Source organism: Xiphophorus maculatus, chromosome 16 (genome assembly GCF_002775205.1).
Source record: "Xiphophorus maculatus strain JP 163 A chromosome 16, X_maculatus-5.0-male, whole genome shotgun sequence".
NCBI classification, from domain to species: domain Eukaryota; kingdom Metazoa; phylum Chordata; class Actinopteri; order Cyprinodontiformes; family Poeciliidae; genus Xiphophorus; species Xiphophorus maculatus.
The window spans coordinates 18,644,784-18,661,034 of NC_036458.1; the positions used below are offsets into that span (position 1 = coordinate 18,644,784).

A 16,251-nucleotide genomic window follows, 5' to 3' on the forward strand; every position below is an offset into this window, starting at 1 on the left:
GAACAGCCGTTTCTGGTGGGAATGTTTTTAGGTAGAACCTGAAATTACAACCTCTAAACACTGCATGAAATTTAATTTGCTTAGTTCTCGTCGCAAGTGACCATTTTCTTCTGAAGTAAAATACAGGAAGGGCTAAGATCAACATGCAAACATTTAAATAATTCCAAAGCCTTAAAGCTTTCAGAGAGGTCCAAGGGAATTCTTTTAGGTATTTTTTGAACATTTGCGCCATTTTGGATCTGATTAAATTCAGTGGCGCTATGCTAAGTGTGTGCAGCGACACTATTGAATACATTGAAGTGAATCGGCTATGTGAAGCCTGTCATAATCTCTTGTCCTAATAGTAACCACAAAGGCGCTTATGAATGATTAGAAAGGAAAACTTAAAATATAGTGCCCAGTTTGGGATGGGGCACCATATTACAGAGGAAAAACTGTTGTGTTTCATGAATTTAGCTGCATTGTGACAGAATATTTAAGTATCCACGAAGTTAGCATCAAGATGTTAATATTGTTTGCTTGAGAAAAATCCTGTTAAAGATAGTGCCTGCTCATATGTACTCCAGGGAACCATAACAAAACAAATCATCACCATAACATGCGAGCATGTTGACTCACTCCAATAAAATAAAAAATGATAAAACACTAATTTTAAAAAAAAAAAAAACAACGAATACGATTTCCAGCTCAATTTAAATATTCTTATAATCACATGAAAATAAGCAAACATTCTCTTTTCACAATTGCATATATTAAAACAGACAGAAATAAGTAACAGTTGTAAATTGGCATAAAGAACACATAGGCCAAGATTGTCAATAATTTAAGATGTTTGTCTGACGGTGGATTACTGGACACAGCAGTATGCTTATACAAGTAATTAAAAATAATGGCAAATATTCACAAAAATAACAAAAGAATGTTTTAAGAGTAAAAATGCATGGCCTTCCTGGATTCGTCTCAAAGAAATTTAAACCAATGTGTTGCAACGTCTTACAGAAGAGCTTACGGAGAGCAGATTTATTAATTTTACAAGGTTCAATTCAGAGAGGAAGGTCGAGAAAACATATTTCTAAAACTTTCCATAGAAATACGTTTGAGATAAATAACGGAGGTGCAGACGTGTGCATACAGCACCACTAATTTTGACGCAGGAAACAACCATTCACACATTTTCTGCACTAAGAAATTTAACACGGCATCTGACTGGGAGGTCATGGAGAGTTTGGGCACCATTTAACAATTTCTTTCTGTTTGAAGCCACAAATCCACAGAGAGCAACCAAATCTTTTAGAAAACCTCAGTCTCAGCATATCACCTTGGCAGTATTTCTGTAGAACATTAATCCACAGTAACAGTACAGACAAATAAATAAGAAACAGCGCACAGTCCGCTCACATGTAGCATTGATTTTGCAACAGAATTTGTGTTGGCACGCAGTTACTTACAAAACTATTCACACACCCAAACTTTTTCCACACTTTGTCACATTAAGACCACAAACTTTGACCAATTATATCCTGATTTTGTGCCAAAGACAAACGCAAAGCAGTGCACAGTAATGAAGTGGAAGGAAATGGACGTAGGTTTCGACTTTTCTTTCAAATATTTTTCTTATTTGTAAAAGAAAATTCCAATCATATTTCACTTTCAATCTCCTTCTGAATTATGCGCTACTTTGTGTTTCTCTATTATAGAAATTCAAAGAAATCACACTGAAGTTTGTGATTACAGCGTCACAAAAAAGTGGAAACTAGCCGGGTTATAAAATACGTTTGCAATGCGATTTAAATGCTGTTTTTGTTTGCTAGTTATGTGTGTGTTACTCCAGTGTTTTTGCAATGAGTGAAATATAATTAAGTACGGTTTAAAAAAAAGGAGACCATTGTTATGTTTGTGAGCTGATGACCAAAATCATAATGAAAGTTCTGCCCGTTTTGCAGCCTCATTAAGATTTTCTTAAAGATTACGCAATTTGTAATTTTTAGCAAAACGGTTAAATCCACTTTTGTTAACGTTTTAACCAAATATGCTTTGTTGTGGTATTCTTCCAAAGAAACCTCCCATACAGTTTTGGTTGTCGACATTCTCTTTCACAATATCTAAGCATGGATCCACAGGAATTGCACTATTTTCCACAGTTCTACAGCGATGCCTCTTCGGTCCCACACAGTCGCTGTGCTTGAGCACGTCTTTGTCTGTCTTTGGGACGTGGGACTATCAAATGTTTGGGGAGGGAAGCATTCTCCTGAGCAGGTCCGTCCTTTGTTCATATTCCCTTTTTTGCCCTCGTGGTGTATCCAGAAATCGTTACAGGTTCAGCAGACACTCGTTAGTAGTGTTACCGAGGAGATATCACAGGACAACCAGGTTACTGACAAATAAATACTTAAACCAAAGGAGTCATCCGGCTTCATCTTTGGACAATTCCCACCCTGCAACATGTTCTCCATGTGTCCCTGGAGGTAAAAACAAACAAAAAGGAAGACATGCTCAACATTTGCATTATTTTTCACAGTTCTATTTATAAGGTAAACATGGATGGGGGTCAAATTGAGGCTTTATCACAGTATTCATACAAAAATGTAACACAATATTTTTCAGTAACACTTTATTTGACGGGGTCATGACTTAACACAAGTCATGATGATGAAGGTGTCTTCATGAATGTTTACAGCTGCTGTTATTCGGTAGATAATGACACTTTTAATGTTTTAAAGTGTCATTGTTTACCGAACGACACATAATGACAACAGTCATTGACATTCATGAAGACTCCTTCATGTTTATAACAGGCGTTATGTCATGTTTATGACAGTGTCACTCTTATGCACACCCCATCAAATAAACCATGTTTTCTATTGAAAGTTTTTTTCATTTTGATACACAGGCTGGTTATATAAAATAGGTTTTTTGCTGATTTGCCCCTTATTGAAAAATATTAGGAGTCTAACAAGCTGATATCAGTAAGCTAATGCGTCAGGTTACTGCATTTGCTTAGGTGGCAAGCCTGCAGTGAGTTACTTAACATCATTATAACTTAATAGTTACATAATCAAAGGAGTCAGTGGTTTTCCTTAGGTTTCTGCACCATGTAGTCAAGAGATATTTCCAAAAAGCTAAAAATGCCTTTCTACAAAATCTTTGTTTCAGCTGAGCAGCATCTGCTTTGGGAAGGACTATTTTAGAAAGTCTTGATCTCATTAACATGACTTTAAACAATAGGAACTGGATAGAGGGACATTTCTGTGACACCAATGAAACCTTCATAGCAAACACAGGTCTGTGCCTAGTTAGGATATACATCCATTTTTATTTTGCAGTCATCTGTGAGCTCACCTGGTTTTATTTCAGTCCTACATGAGCATCGCTCTCATTGCTGCCTTGCTGATCCGTTTGCGATTCTTCTTCATTCTTCTTCTCTGAGGGTTTGGACGAACCGGGAGCCTGGGGCCGGTCGGGGCCGGTGCTTTCTGCGTGGTAGTTGTGGATGTTGCTGTCTCTGTGAGATTGGAAATCAAATTTAAAACAACTGATTATGTTCACTGTAGTGAACGTTTAAATAATGTATAGTTTGACCTTGTTTTTTCAGTCACCTAGTAGTCTACTCTGTGTTTCTTTTATTCTTTTACCTGGTTTCGGTGTCGTATGCAGATGATGATGCTTCCTATGTTGGAGATGCTGACTGTCTGTCTCCTTCTCTTTCAGCCTTTCTTCCTCCTCCTGCTTCATTTTCTGCTGTCGCAGTAATTCCTTCTCTTCGTCCAGTCTCTTGTGGAGAAGGAGAAGCTCTTTTCTCTCAGCCTCCAATTTCTCTTCTGTGATTTGCGACATCCTTTCCACGTCTGGAGTCTCATTTTCTCTCCTTCCTGCCGCCTCTCGAGGCTCTGGATTGGGCTCTTTGGTTGGTCGGACCCTGCTCCTCGCTCTGGTTTCCTCGCTAGGATCCAACATGGCTCGAGAGTTCTCAGCGACACCCTTAGAGAGTCCAGCAGTGTGGCTCTCAAAAGGTTTGGATTTGTCATCTGACCCTGGAGGGCTGTGTGTTTGTGTGTGTTTGTGTCCTACTTTAGGATTCCCTTCGGTGCTGTTGAACCCATCTTCTTCCAACTTTGTCTTTGCTTCCACATCCACATTACCCGCTGGGGGTCCTGCATTGTCTTTAAAAACCTCATCATTCTTCATCCCGACATTTTCTTGCGTCTCTATTTGCTCTTCGGTCCCAAGAAGTCTGGTGAAGTTATGATCCCAGTGCGGAGGAAAGAGAACTGTCTCCTCAGACCGAGACACGTCTTCTCCTGCAAGACTGTAGCCTTCTCCTGGCTGAGGGAAGGTGTCTCCTCTGAGATCCCAGCGCTGCCCCAGGAGATGCTCCAGATGAGCCCTCTGGTTTGGTTTCAGCTCGTCCAGCTGGTGGAGTTCATCTTTGGAGTGGACCTTCACCTTAACAGCAGAATAAAAAAGTTCAGTGGCTGTTTTCTCAAGCTCACTACAAATGCACTAAGCATGGAGCTCATAAAGCAAGTAGACAGTAATAATTCAATGCTCTTATCCAACATTTGCCTATTTGCATTTGCTTATACTTTACAAATATGCATGCAACTAAAAGGCGCTAGTTGCTTAGTGGGTTTGCTAGCATTTGTGTACACAAACACAAACCAAAGTATTTACCTCCATCTGCCAGATATTATGACACAGATGCACAGAACTAGATGTTTATATGCTCGACCAGGCTTCAACTGGCATTGCCCGAGTCAAAATGTAGCTTATTACTTTGGTCAGAATGTGGGCTTGACTGACATTATCAGTCTAGGTTATGAAAAACGATACCGAGTGAAAAGTATTAAGTTAGTTATTATATAAGGCATCAGAAGAGGAATAAAACCTGTCAGAAACTTCTAGATAGTATTTTGTTTTCTCAGGAGGCATTTTGGTTGTTGGTTCAGGCAACAGATTACAGCAAAGTGTTTTAAAAGTATAGATTTTAAAACTATACTTTCTCCTAATTCTATAGGCATTACACATTGATTAATAATACTACCTATACCAGTTGCTTATTTAACTGTAATCTTTTATATTTTTGAGTGATTTTGCCATGTCTTTTTGTCTGACATGCCGGTGCCAACAGATTTCCATTGTATTGCCTTGTGTATACAAAGACAACGCATTTCCGAATAAAGTTTTCTACAAATGCCAATATAAAAAGCCAAATTCAGTTGACAACATCAACTGTATCAACATTTTGAATCCCGTTTAACTGCAGAGCTGTGTAACGTTGACTGCTCCCTCACCCACACGGTGTGACAACGCCTCGACTTTTTCTCATCCTTTAGTTTTAAATTGGTTACTTCTGAGGATTATAGATCATGCTGAAAAAATTGTATGACATGTGTTATGGTGCATTTTATATGTGGCAAAAACAACAGAGAAAAAGCATGGCTGCAGTCCGTCTTGTAAGATAGATGTGCTCAAATTACTTTCAATTATGTTTCATTTTAAAGCGTCTGTGTCTGAAAATTGAGAAATGTTTAATGATTTTAGAGACGTGACAAAGAGAAGCAGTTCTAAATCTATCTTAAGAAAGTACAAACTATAGTGGTGTCATTTGGAGTTCTCTGAGAAAAATCTGAATATTAGCAAGTAAAAGATTTTGACTCCACTTTTTGCAAATTAATCCCACCCAGCTGCAGTCTCTAGCAGTAACAGCTTTCTCTACCAATAGGAGAAACAAAACCTGTCAAGAAATCCAACAAAAGGCATTTTTTTAACATTACAGTGCCACAATAAGACTAGTCTGCCTTTTAGCTACCTCTGTTCATGTGCTCTTGCACAATGAAGCTGCCAAAGCGGAACCAGCTAGTGACAGTAGCACAGCTGGTTATAATGGGCCGCGGCTCACGTCGACCCCCCACTCGACGCCTACTCACCGGCTCAACTTTGTGACAACCTTTCTAGGCGTAAAAGTCAAACTCCACCCTCCTGCCTCTTCTTCACATGAATCACACAGAGGTGATAGGAAGAAAACTCAGGCCTCACTGATTTGCCGTGTTTACCTGACACGTCGACTCCCAGGATAAGCGTTTGATTGGTTGATTGGGTTTGATCGTATCTGTTGGAAGCAAACCCAATCTAAGACGACCCGCCAGATTCTGAAGCAGCGAAAAGGACCTCATGCTAACACCAGATGTTGTTTGTCAATGCCCTGAGGTGTTAAGAGATTACTTAGCAGGGCAGTAAAACTGATTAATCTATTCTGTACCCTAGTTATTAAGGTTAAACCTTGTCTCCGGATGACAGAGAACACGCAGAGTAAAAGTCGTACCTGTCCTTGCGCCGGTCCCGGGCCGAGGGTCTGATTTCGATGCGGGTGGCTGTGCAGTCTGTGAGAGGATTTCTTCTTGAGCACAGCGGGGCGCGGGGCAGGCTGACATCTGCACTCCACATGATCCACGACCGACACCACAGCCTTGGCATAAGTGGGTCTTTTGTTGATGTACTCGATCTTCATGACCTGGAGAGGTTGAGAAGAAGATGGGAGTCACTGGGAGGTGCTCTGAGTTTAAGAAAAAAAAGGAAACAAAAACGTTTTGTGGGGACGCTATGACATGGGTATATAAATATATGCTTTTTTGTACTCAAAAAGGAGCTGTTGCCAGGCAACAGATGAAGGTTAAATAACCTAAGCTGCAATTTTCTGTTGCTTCTCAGAGTGAACTACTTGAGAAGCGCAGAGAAATAAGATGCAGAGCAAATTTTTTAATTTATCTTATGAGTGACTAGCCTCATCAGTGATTGGTTGGCTGTAAACTAAAAATCTTATTTATTTCCAGTCAGTGAATGCAACATGTACAAGCACTAATGGGAAAACAACACTCGTTTATGTGGAAGTTGTTACGGAAGGAAGATGACTCAAACTAAGCTAATTTCAAGTATGGTCAGGTGATCTTTAAGAAAATCTTTGTTATAGTTTTTTATATATATAATTAAACACATGTTGACACATTTTTAAAATTTATGTGAAAGGTTACAAAAATGTTTTGCTATGAATTACGGTTCTTATTCTCAATTACTATCAGATAAGCTCAAAATTTGTAATACTCCAGAGGGAGTTAAAGATGGCGGTGATAGCAAGAAGGCCTTCCAACATTACCAAACATGAAGCGTCAAAAACCTGTTGAAATATGCAAAAAGCAATTATGAAACAGCTGTAACTGCTCTAATGCTAAAACATTTTTCTACTGATTATTAAAAAGGCTGCATGTTATTTACAGCATGCCATAAATGTACGTGAATGTAACATTTTACAACAGAATGCTTCTTTCTCATCGTTTTATTATGTTTTGGGAGACACCTGTCATTTCCCATCAGAAACAAACGTCTTAAACTGAAGGGAAATAATTGATCTCTTAAGGCTGTTTGGGACAGGAATAACTTTGGGCTTAACTCTTCCTATTTGCTAATCATATAACCGAGCATGCTCATTTACCTGCAAGTATCTGGTGTGCGTGACAACAGGAACGCACTGCAGGCTCTTGGTGTTGCAGCAGCCAGAGCAGCGCTGGACTTCCACACACGGCGGCCACAGCAGAAAGTTGGCGTTGCTGCGGTCCAACATGGCTCTGGTGACCTCGACCACTTCTGTGCGAACTTTACACTGAGCCTGCTGGGCGGGCTGAGCGTCTGAGGGGACAAAACACGACACGCTAAAGCGTCAGGTTTGATGAGCCAGACAACGCCCACTTCTCTGCTCGAGAGTTTGAGCTTTTCTGTTGTTAACACACAAGGACGTGTCTTGAAAAGAAACACTGAGGAGGTTTTATTCAAAGATTAGGCCAGTTTTAGATCACCGTCTGGAAATGACAAAAAGGTTAATGGGAAAAGATTTTCCCTCTGTCACAAAAACTATGAATCATCTCCCAGACGGACTGACAAAGCATTCTTTAGCCAACATAACGAGTTTCCTTATGGGAGAAACAATGCAGAAATATGTAAAAAAAAAAAAAAGATCACAGCAAACCTCAAAAAAACCCCATCACCAAATAAAGAGAAGTTTGACTCACCGAGGCTGCGTGGAAGTCTGTGACCTCCGTTGGCTGCAGAGTTAGCTTCCTCCTCATCTGAGACAACGACACGAACATCATTTATCCCATTAGAAGAAGACAAATAAAATGCTCACTGTGCACAGAAACCAGGGGTGGAGCATCATAGCACACTACGGTTTTAATGTTTTTGTTTCATTTTCTTTAACCTTTACTTTGCCATTTTAGTCCCTTTGAGATCAAAGATCTGTTTTATGAGGAAGATCTGGCCAAGACAAAAAAAATTTAATATAAAAGTTTTTATAGTTAAAACTCCTCCTAATAAAGAAAGGGCAGAACCAAACTGAGAGTTAATGTGGTGCCGCCCCTCCCCGACCCATTACTGTGCACTGCCTGTAAGCTGGCTAAGAAGAAATAACGAAAAATGGAAAGTTTGGAAACACTTCCAGTAAAGGAAAACCTGGGAATCTTGCTAAGATCAAACTTTTTTAAAACTACAGTTAAGATGCAACAGATGTGAAACACCTGAGCAGCTGGAGCAACTAATTAACCGGCTGACATCAGCTCACTGTAGTCGTGTTTCTCTATAGAGAGCACAACAGTAGGTTTTATCATCCGGCCGTTAACGATACTGCTTTGTATCTATGACTTGGCACTCCATTAATCTGTTATTTATGGAACCTCGACTACATTTAATCAACTCGAGTTAAAAATCTAAAATATTTTAAGTGAATCTACACTAATGCTGTGTGCTTAGTTAAATAAATTGACTAATTTTGACTCAATTGGGCTCAAAATGTTCACAAATATTACATAATCATAAAAAAAACCCTAATAAATAACATAATGTAATTATTCCAGGACATTCAGCTTTGTGAGTGTGCTCTTATTTTGAAATGTCCCCTTTCCCTTATGCTTTGATGCGGGTGATGTTTTGAAAGATCAGAGCCAGTAAAGTTGGCCGAAATATGACAGGAGGGGTGAAATGAGCATCGCCCGACCGTTCGTTTTGTGTATTGACACGTAATGTGCCAGGGACGTGCAAAAACTTTATCAAACATATTCTTTTTGTATAAAAATCTAAACAATGAATCACATTAAAACGAGGGATCTCAAGAGATGTCGCTGCTCAGTTGAAGTGCATTACTGGATTTAGATGCCAGTTCACTAAAGAGCTTTTGGTTCCACTTTAATCTTGAATGTGATTTGAACTGATTCCACGTGTCTGCAAGACGGAAAAGAAAGAAAACAAAAAGCTTTGGGTCTTTACCTACGGAGTCAGTGAGCAGCAGCAGCTGGAGGTCCTCTATGGAGTTGATGGGGCTGTTTCTAACCAGCTCCACCAGGGCTGCAGGCAGAGCGTCCTCCTACCACACAAACAGAAACAAAATCAGCCCAAATAACAAACACAAAACCAGAAAAGCAGACATAATGTATTCAGAAGCTCGCATGAGCATTAAAAGTAAAAAACAATTCAGTAGGCGATGGGAAAAAAACCGCAGCAACATCTACGATTGTCTTTAAAAGCCTCTAACCAAATATTTCCAGAGTATCACACCAGAAACCACTGAATGGCTCTACTTTGTGATTCTAGAGATTTGACTGTGGGTTTAACCCCCCCTCTTACCCTCCTGGGTCATTAATGGGCAAGAGACAGCCTGCAAGGGAGGGGGGGAATTAACCAAAGCAGACACACAATGGTCACTAAGAGCAGGGTGAATGACTATTGGCGTTGTGTCCTCTCATCTGCTAACATTTAGGGGTCAAAGGAGCAGGCGAGGAGTCAGGAAGTGGGGGAAGGAGTGATACAGAGAGAGGATGAGAGAAGGGAGGTGCATCTGGATAAAAAAAAAGAAGAAGAAGAAGAAGAAGAGGGGGGATAATCGATGAGTAAGAGAGAGGCTGAAATGGACGAGAATCAGACGAGAGTCGAGAACCTTAACTTTGGTTTAAATGGGGTTTGGAGAGGTGAAGCTCATTTTAAACAAGCTGCGCCGCAAACTGCGATGAAAGCTTTAATGAGCGCAGTGTAACAGACTGCGTTTCATTCAGGACATAATAGCAGCTCGCAGCCATCCATGCATGAACATGTACTCTGCCCACACCGTTCTCCCATCGACATCCGCCCTCCGCCTCCCTCGATTATTGGTCGACTTCCCGGGCAGGCGGCGGTGGAAATGCCCGCTGTGTTCCACTCGCATCCCTTTCCACCGGCTCCACCGATGCCCCTGAGGACTCACCGCGATTATTTCCCCCTCTCTGCCGACGGAGCGCGCCAGGCGGCTCGGCTAATTGAGTCTGACGGTAATTACGGGGTGTGTTGCCTTTTGTTCGCCGCGGTGCCTGCTGTCGCTGCAATTTGTGTCCAAGCAGGAAATATTAAATAAACACCTTCGGCTCTGGTGAACAGACAGATGCGGAGAGGGCCGCCACAAATTGTAAACACGCACTAATTGTGGTGAGTGCGCAAATGGGGACGAATAGGACAGCAGATGTCAGTGAAACTTCTGCTTTATAGGTGGTTTTTATGCGATGTCTGCACACCAAACCCTACAAGTTCAGTCCCTCCATCCTCACTGTGGTTTACAGAAGTCTTTAAACTTTCTCTAAGGTTGAAGGGGATTTTATTTGGTGAGGCAATATTGTAAAATAGAATGTAATTGAGGAGGGATATAGGCATTTTTTTTATTAATAATTGTATGAAAAAGATGTTTAGGATTTGCCCAGCACCCCAGTAGTCAACTCTTTGTAACGCAACCTTTCACTACACTTACCACTGTAAATTTTTTCTGCGTCTGTCTCTATAACATAACCTTAACCCTAACCCGAAAATTCTTAACTATATTCTCAATTGGACTTAGGTTTGGACTTTGACTGGGCCATTCTTGCACATAAACATGTTTGGATCCAACCCAGAAATGACCAACTCCGCTCCTCTAAAGCCGCTGTCAGTTTTCTGCATTTGCTCGAGTTCTGCAGAGGCCTTCATTGGATTCAGGCAACATCTACAGATCCAATAAATCGTCTATAAATCTACAAAATATCTAACAAAAATATACCTCCGGGTCCATTTTTGAACCAGGACAAAATGTGAAAAGATACTTAAAAAAGAAACCTTCAGATTAACCCACGTCTAATAAACGGTTTCTGTCAATCACATGGCATTCTTCTAAATTGTCCTCCCTTCCCACAAGATAAACTATATTCTGCTGCAGATCTGCAGCCGTCTAAGTTAAAAAAAAAAACACCAATTTTGCCATAAACCAGTCGTTATCGCCTGAAGCGCCATCCCATCTCCCTGCAGACGCCCTGAGGAGTCCCAGGTACAGGCAGCGGCTGCAGCTCCGGAGGAGGAGGAGGGAGAACATCTAATTGCAGATAATTATGGGGGTCGAATTTGCTGGCGGCAGCCACAGCACATGTGGGAGGTTTCACATGCAGGCCCAGAGAGCGTGCCAACACGTGCGCGACAGAGCAGCTCAATCCACCCCGCTGTCACAGTTCAGTTTACCTCTCAGCTCGGGAAACAAACCGGATGCCTGGCGCAAGAACGTTTTTGAATATTTCAAACTTTTACCCAGAACACATAACGACAGTTCGCAAACTTTCTCTTTGACCTACAGAGCAGCACAGTGGCGTTCCGTGTCCCCGCTGCGAGAATCCTTGATCTTTTTCAATTTAGACCCGGGGAATTCCTGGCTGTGTTCCTCAAAGCTGTAGCAACTTTCCCCCATAAAGCACTGTCAGATTTGAAATTTTCTTTCTGTGTGATGCCAGCCTAACGGCAGAAAATGAGAAGACGACTTGGTGACGGGAAGCTGAAGTCATCCCTCACAGATCAAACATCTACCTTTTTGTGAGGGTCTATTTACATTCACTGTATGAATGCGTCTTTTTTTTACACCAGGATAACAGAGTGCATAGCGCCACCTCCCTTGACCGACTAGGTTGATTTGTACTTCAACCCAGTTTAGATTTGGAGGTCAGTGGCACAGGCTGATCGTTGTGGAGAGGACTCGCCTCGTTCAGATGAAATCTGCAAGCGGAAGCAGAACAGCTGATAAAATGCAACCCCTTATCGGCAGAGAAATTTCTGCCTGTTTTTCCCTTTTATTTCTGGTCAAGCCTCACTTGACCTACATAGGACCCCTGGTGTGGTTTGGGTTTCCTGTTTGAACAGAGCTGATGGTCAGATTTCACCCATCTCTCTCTCTCTCTCTCTGATTGTTTTGGGGAGAAAACTTCATCTACAGATTAGTGCTGCAATGAAGCCAATCTTAAGATTTACATTCAATCAGTTTTAATGTAGTTTGATAAGGAAAACAAAAATAAAAATCTTGTCTTTTGAGCTGCACATGTGTGCTGTCTTGCCTTTGTGTGTGTCTTTTGTTTCCCTGTGTTTTCCCCCTGCGTGTGACGGCTCTGGTGGCAAACTTGCTCTACAAACTGGTTACAGTCACATATTCTTCCTGTTGCACAGCTGACTACTGAATTAATGGGACGGACGATTGCGTGTGTTCTCCCAACACCTGTGTGGTCTTGTTCCTGGTACTCCAGCTTCCCCATATCATCCAAAAACATGCATATTACTTTAATTGCGCTCTCTTTATCTCTCTCTCTCTCAAGTGTGTATGGGTATAATTATTTATGCTCTGTGGTGCACTACCTATTCACACCCCTCCAATCATTCAAGAAAAAACTGGACTCCCAAATTGTAACCCAGGAGTTTATTAGAGATCATGAACGCATCACGTCCAACCACGTGGAGACAACATCTTCCAATTAGCGTCCATCCCAAATTTCTCCCACATTTCTTGGTCCATCATCCAAAGTTGTGTGCGTGTTTTGGGTCTATAAATGAGCGGAGTTCTCTGTAACAACAAGCCACCTCACATGGAAACCTTTTTTTTTTTTATTATAAGAGTATGTTGAAGCAGGTGCACTTATTCTAAATATCCTTTCTATATAAACATAATACAACTAAAAAAAAAAAGGTAGGACATAAAAAGTTTAACCCATTTCAAGGTTGTTGCGGTGACAAATATTAATATTGGGCAAACATATATGATCGTATATCTCAATAATGCGACCCATTATAAAAGTTTAAGCTACGTTTTCTGCCTTGTTTCTAACGTGGTGCGGCATTTTTAACAGGTGTCAGTAAACTTTTACTGGTAATTTTATTTATTTTCCCCCCTCATTTTTATTTTTATTTTTTATTTTTACTTACCTCGGCCACGCCAAACCGCGCGCACGCCGCCAGCCACGCGAGCAGCAGCAGCTGGACCCACGAGCTCATCTTGCTGCCCAGCCTCGAGCCTCTCCAACGGACCGGGCATTTATGGAGGCGCGAGCGAGCCTCTCTCCTCAGCTCGGCGCGCGGAGAGGAGGAGGATGAGGAGGATGAGGATGAAGAGGACAGCGGCTCGGCTCGTGGAGCTGCGCGCGCCTGTGAGCTCCGTCCCGTTGCGTGCAGAGTCCGCGGATGAAGAAGAGCGAGAAGGCGCCGCAGCCTCTTCTTCTTTTCTCCTCTTTAAAAAGTAAATCCGCAGCGATAATAAAGCTCCGGCTTTCTTTTCTTCTTGCTGGTGTTGTCTTTTTTAACCCAATATGTTCCTCTTAGCCTCGGTTGTAAAGTCACCAACAATTCACCTTGCTCCGTATTGATTCATGGAAGACAGAGAGTTCATAATTCAATTAAAAAAACAAAACAAAACTCAGGAACATTCCTGTGGCCAAAGGTCCAAACTTCACGAAGACATGCGGATGAACAGCAACACAGAGTATGAAATGTTCTGGTTTTTAAGTATCCCTTTGTTAACATGGCATTTTAGAAATAGTCTAAAGACAGAAAAAAATTAAAAAATCAACCTAAAGTCCATCCTCCATTAACCGTGATGCGTCTCAAAAATCCAGCTTTCCTGCTGAAATTTACAGCGGCAGCTCAGAGTGGTAGTTTGCGCTCTTCTTCTTCTTCTTCTTCTTCTTCTTCTTCTTCTTCTTCTTCTTCTTCTTCTTCTTCTTCTTCTTCTTCTTCTCCTTCCAAGGAGTCTTATCAGGGAGCAAAGTGCTGTGTGGCTTCTGCCCTGGACCAGCCTGATTACGCGGCGGTGGTGCTGTTGCTGCTGTGAGGAAGGGCTGGTTCCCAGCAGACCCTAAAGCTCGGCTTTTTCCTCTCTCTCCCGCCCCCTGCCTGAAGTAAAGGCCATAATCCGCCTGCAAACCAGCGGCATCGTGGTTGACGCGCAGCAGTCGCCCTCAATCTTGATTCATGCAAATATTTGTGTCGTTTTTGTCGTTTTTGCTTTGTTTTAGTGTGTGTGTGTGAGAGAGAGAGGGCACGCGCTTGCTGTCCTGCTGACTTTAGCGCGTGCTACTTAAGATAAGAATAAATGGTAGTGTGTGTGTGTGTGTGTGTGTGTGTGTGTGTGTGTGTGTGTGTGTGTGTGTGTGTGTGTGCGTGTGCGTGCGTGCGCGTGCGTGTGTGTGTGTGTGTGTGTGTGTGTGTGTGTGTTATTTATACATCTAATGAGAAGTTAGAGATGGAAAAAGTATTTATTTGCCGAGTAATTTCCCTTTTTGAAGGGGACATATTTGACATATTCCTGCTATTTTAAAGTTGTTAGAAAGTTATATTGTTTAGGGGGGGAAAAAATAACAAACCAAGTGTAAATTTGAAATCCTATAATCATATTGTTTGCTCCAAACACACTTTTGTCTCTGTGAACAAAAAGCTAGTTTTACGATCTGGCGTTAGTATCAGGGACCAAATGAAATAGAGATGAACTATGGGAATTGAAGTCTTTTTTATTATTATTATTATTTCAATGCACAAACACCAGCAGTTCAATAATAGATTGTAGGATGTTAAAAACAGCTCTAAAAAACCAGCTTAACATGTTTATTAATAGAAAAATGGAAACTTTTGGAAAGCAAAAGGACTTTTTTCTTCTTTTCTTTTCACACAAAATAAAATCGGACACACCTCAAAATGTGATTCTACAAAGTGTTGACTCAGGAGATTGAGTATAATCGTTTTTGGTTGATTAGATACAATAAAATAAAAATGAAAAAAGTCAAATTTGGCAAAGGATTTCAAGCGGTAGTGCATACACACTGTAACTCTAAATTCAGCCTATTTCACAATCCCTGTTGGAAATGCTTCCTTGGAGAAGTCAGCAGGAGAGTTGCTAAGGGAAATTGCCATTTTTTTTATTGTTGTCTCCATTCATGTCACCTCCAGCCAACCTATCAGGACAGAGAAAGGTGTATCTAAATACCACAGGAGTTATTCTAAGAGTCCTGACCTTTGATGGTCACTCATGTTTAGGGAGCATTTCTGAACAATGCCCCGCTTCAGGTCTGCTTGACTGCACAACGAAGGCCCAAAAATAGCAAATCATCCAGACGATGTTACGTTCTTAATGTTAGGAGACAGGTGGGAAAAGAGCAGGAAAAGCTTTTTTAAAATTTATTTTATTTTCCTAAAAATGACTTAGAGTGTGTTTCTAACTGAAGATTCAAGCTGCAGCCCCCGTATGATGCTAACATTATGGACTTCTGTTCATTTTAGGCTTTCCGTTTTAGAGGCCTACTATTTCTTTTGTTTTGTTTTTTGTAGGAATTGATGACAAGCTTTCCATTTTTAAAAAATGGATGTAAAAGTTGAACTTATGTCATATGCAGCTCAAATATATTTGGCTTGATGACCCCTTTGTACAGCTTGGAGGCGATTCTGGTCCCACGGCGTGAGATTCAGAGGAAGATTCAGTCTCTCTGCTTAGTCCGCACACAATCCACATACAATTATAAATACTTTGCATTTGCTTTGCAGCATAATTCTGGCTGAGCTTATGACCATTCCTCTCATCAGAAACTGCCGCACTTTGCCTCAATTGGTTGGCGTCTGCTCGAAATCAACTTCAAGCCTGACTGACATTCGCAGCTGTCCAGGAGCGGTTTTGTGGTCAGGAGAAGACAAAGTTTGCGCTATTCAGCCTCGTGGACAGAAAGATTGTTTGGCGTAGTCAAGGTGATGCCTTTGAACCAAAGAAAACTGTACCAACTGTCAAGCAGCGTCATGTCAAGTCGCTGTTTTGCAGCTGGCGGATTTTGGGGCATCGTGCAAAGGTGAAAGAAAACTGGAGAGGGAGGGCTTCACCTCAAATCAACAGCTGGAAGGTTAAGAGCAAACGATCCTACGCACACACAT

At 41.4% G+C, this 16,251-nt stretch overlaps 1 protein-coding gene across 1 annotated transcript; it reads right to left on the reverse strand.

Moving 5' to 3' along the window:
- Window positions 1-674: 674 nt before the first annotated feature.
- LOC102232368 lies at window positions 675-14,315 on the reverse strand. The gene is made up of 8 exons (XM_023349598.1): window positions 13,270-14,315; window positions 9,310-9,406; window positions 8,061-8,117; window positions 7,487-7,680; window positions 6,323-6,511; window positions 3,633-4,443; window positions 3,340-3,502; window positions 675-2,459 (listed from the first exon to the last, which is right to left on the reverse strand). Exons 1-7 carry the CDS (start codon window positions 13,336-13,338, stop codon window positions 3,357-3,359), a joined length of 1,563 nt encoding a protein of 520 aa, XP_023205366.1. The 5' UTR covers window positions 13,339-14,315; the 3' UTR covers window positions 675-2,459; window positions 3,340-3,356.
- Between the last annotated feature and the right edge of the window lie 1,936 nt (window positions 14,316-16,251).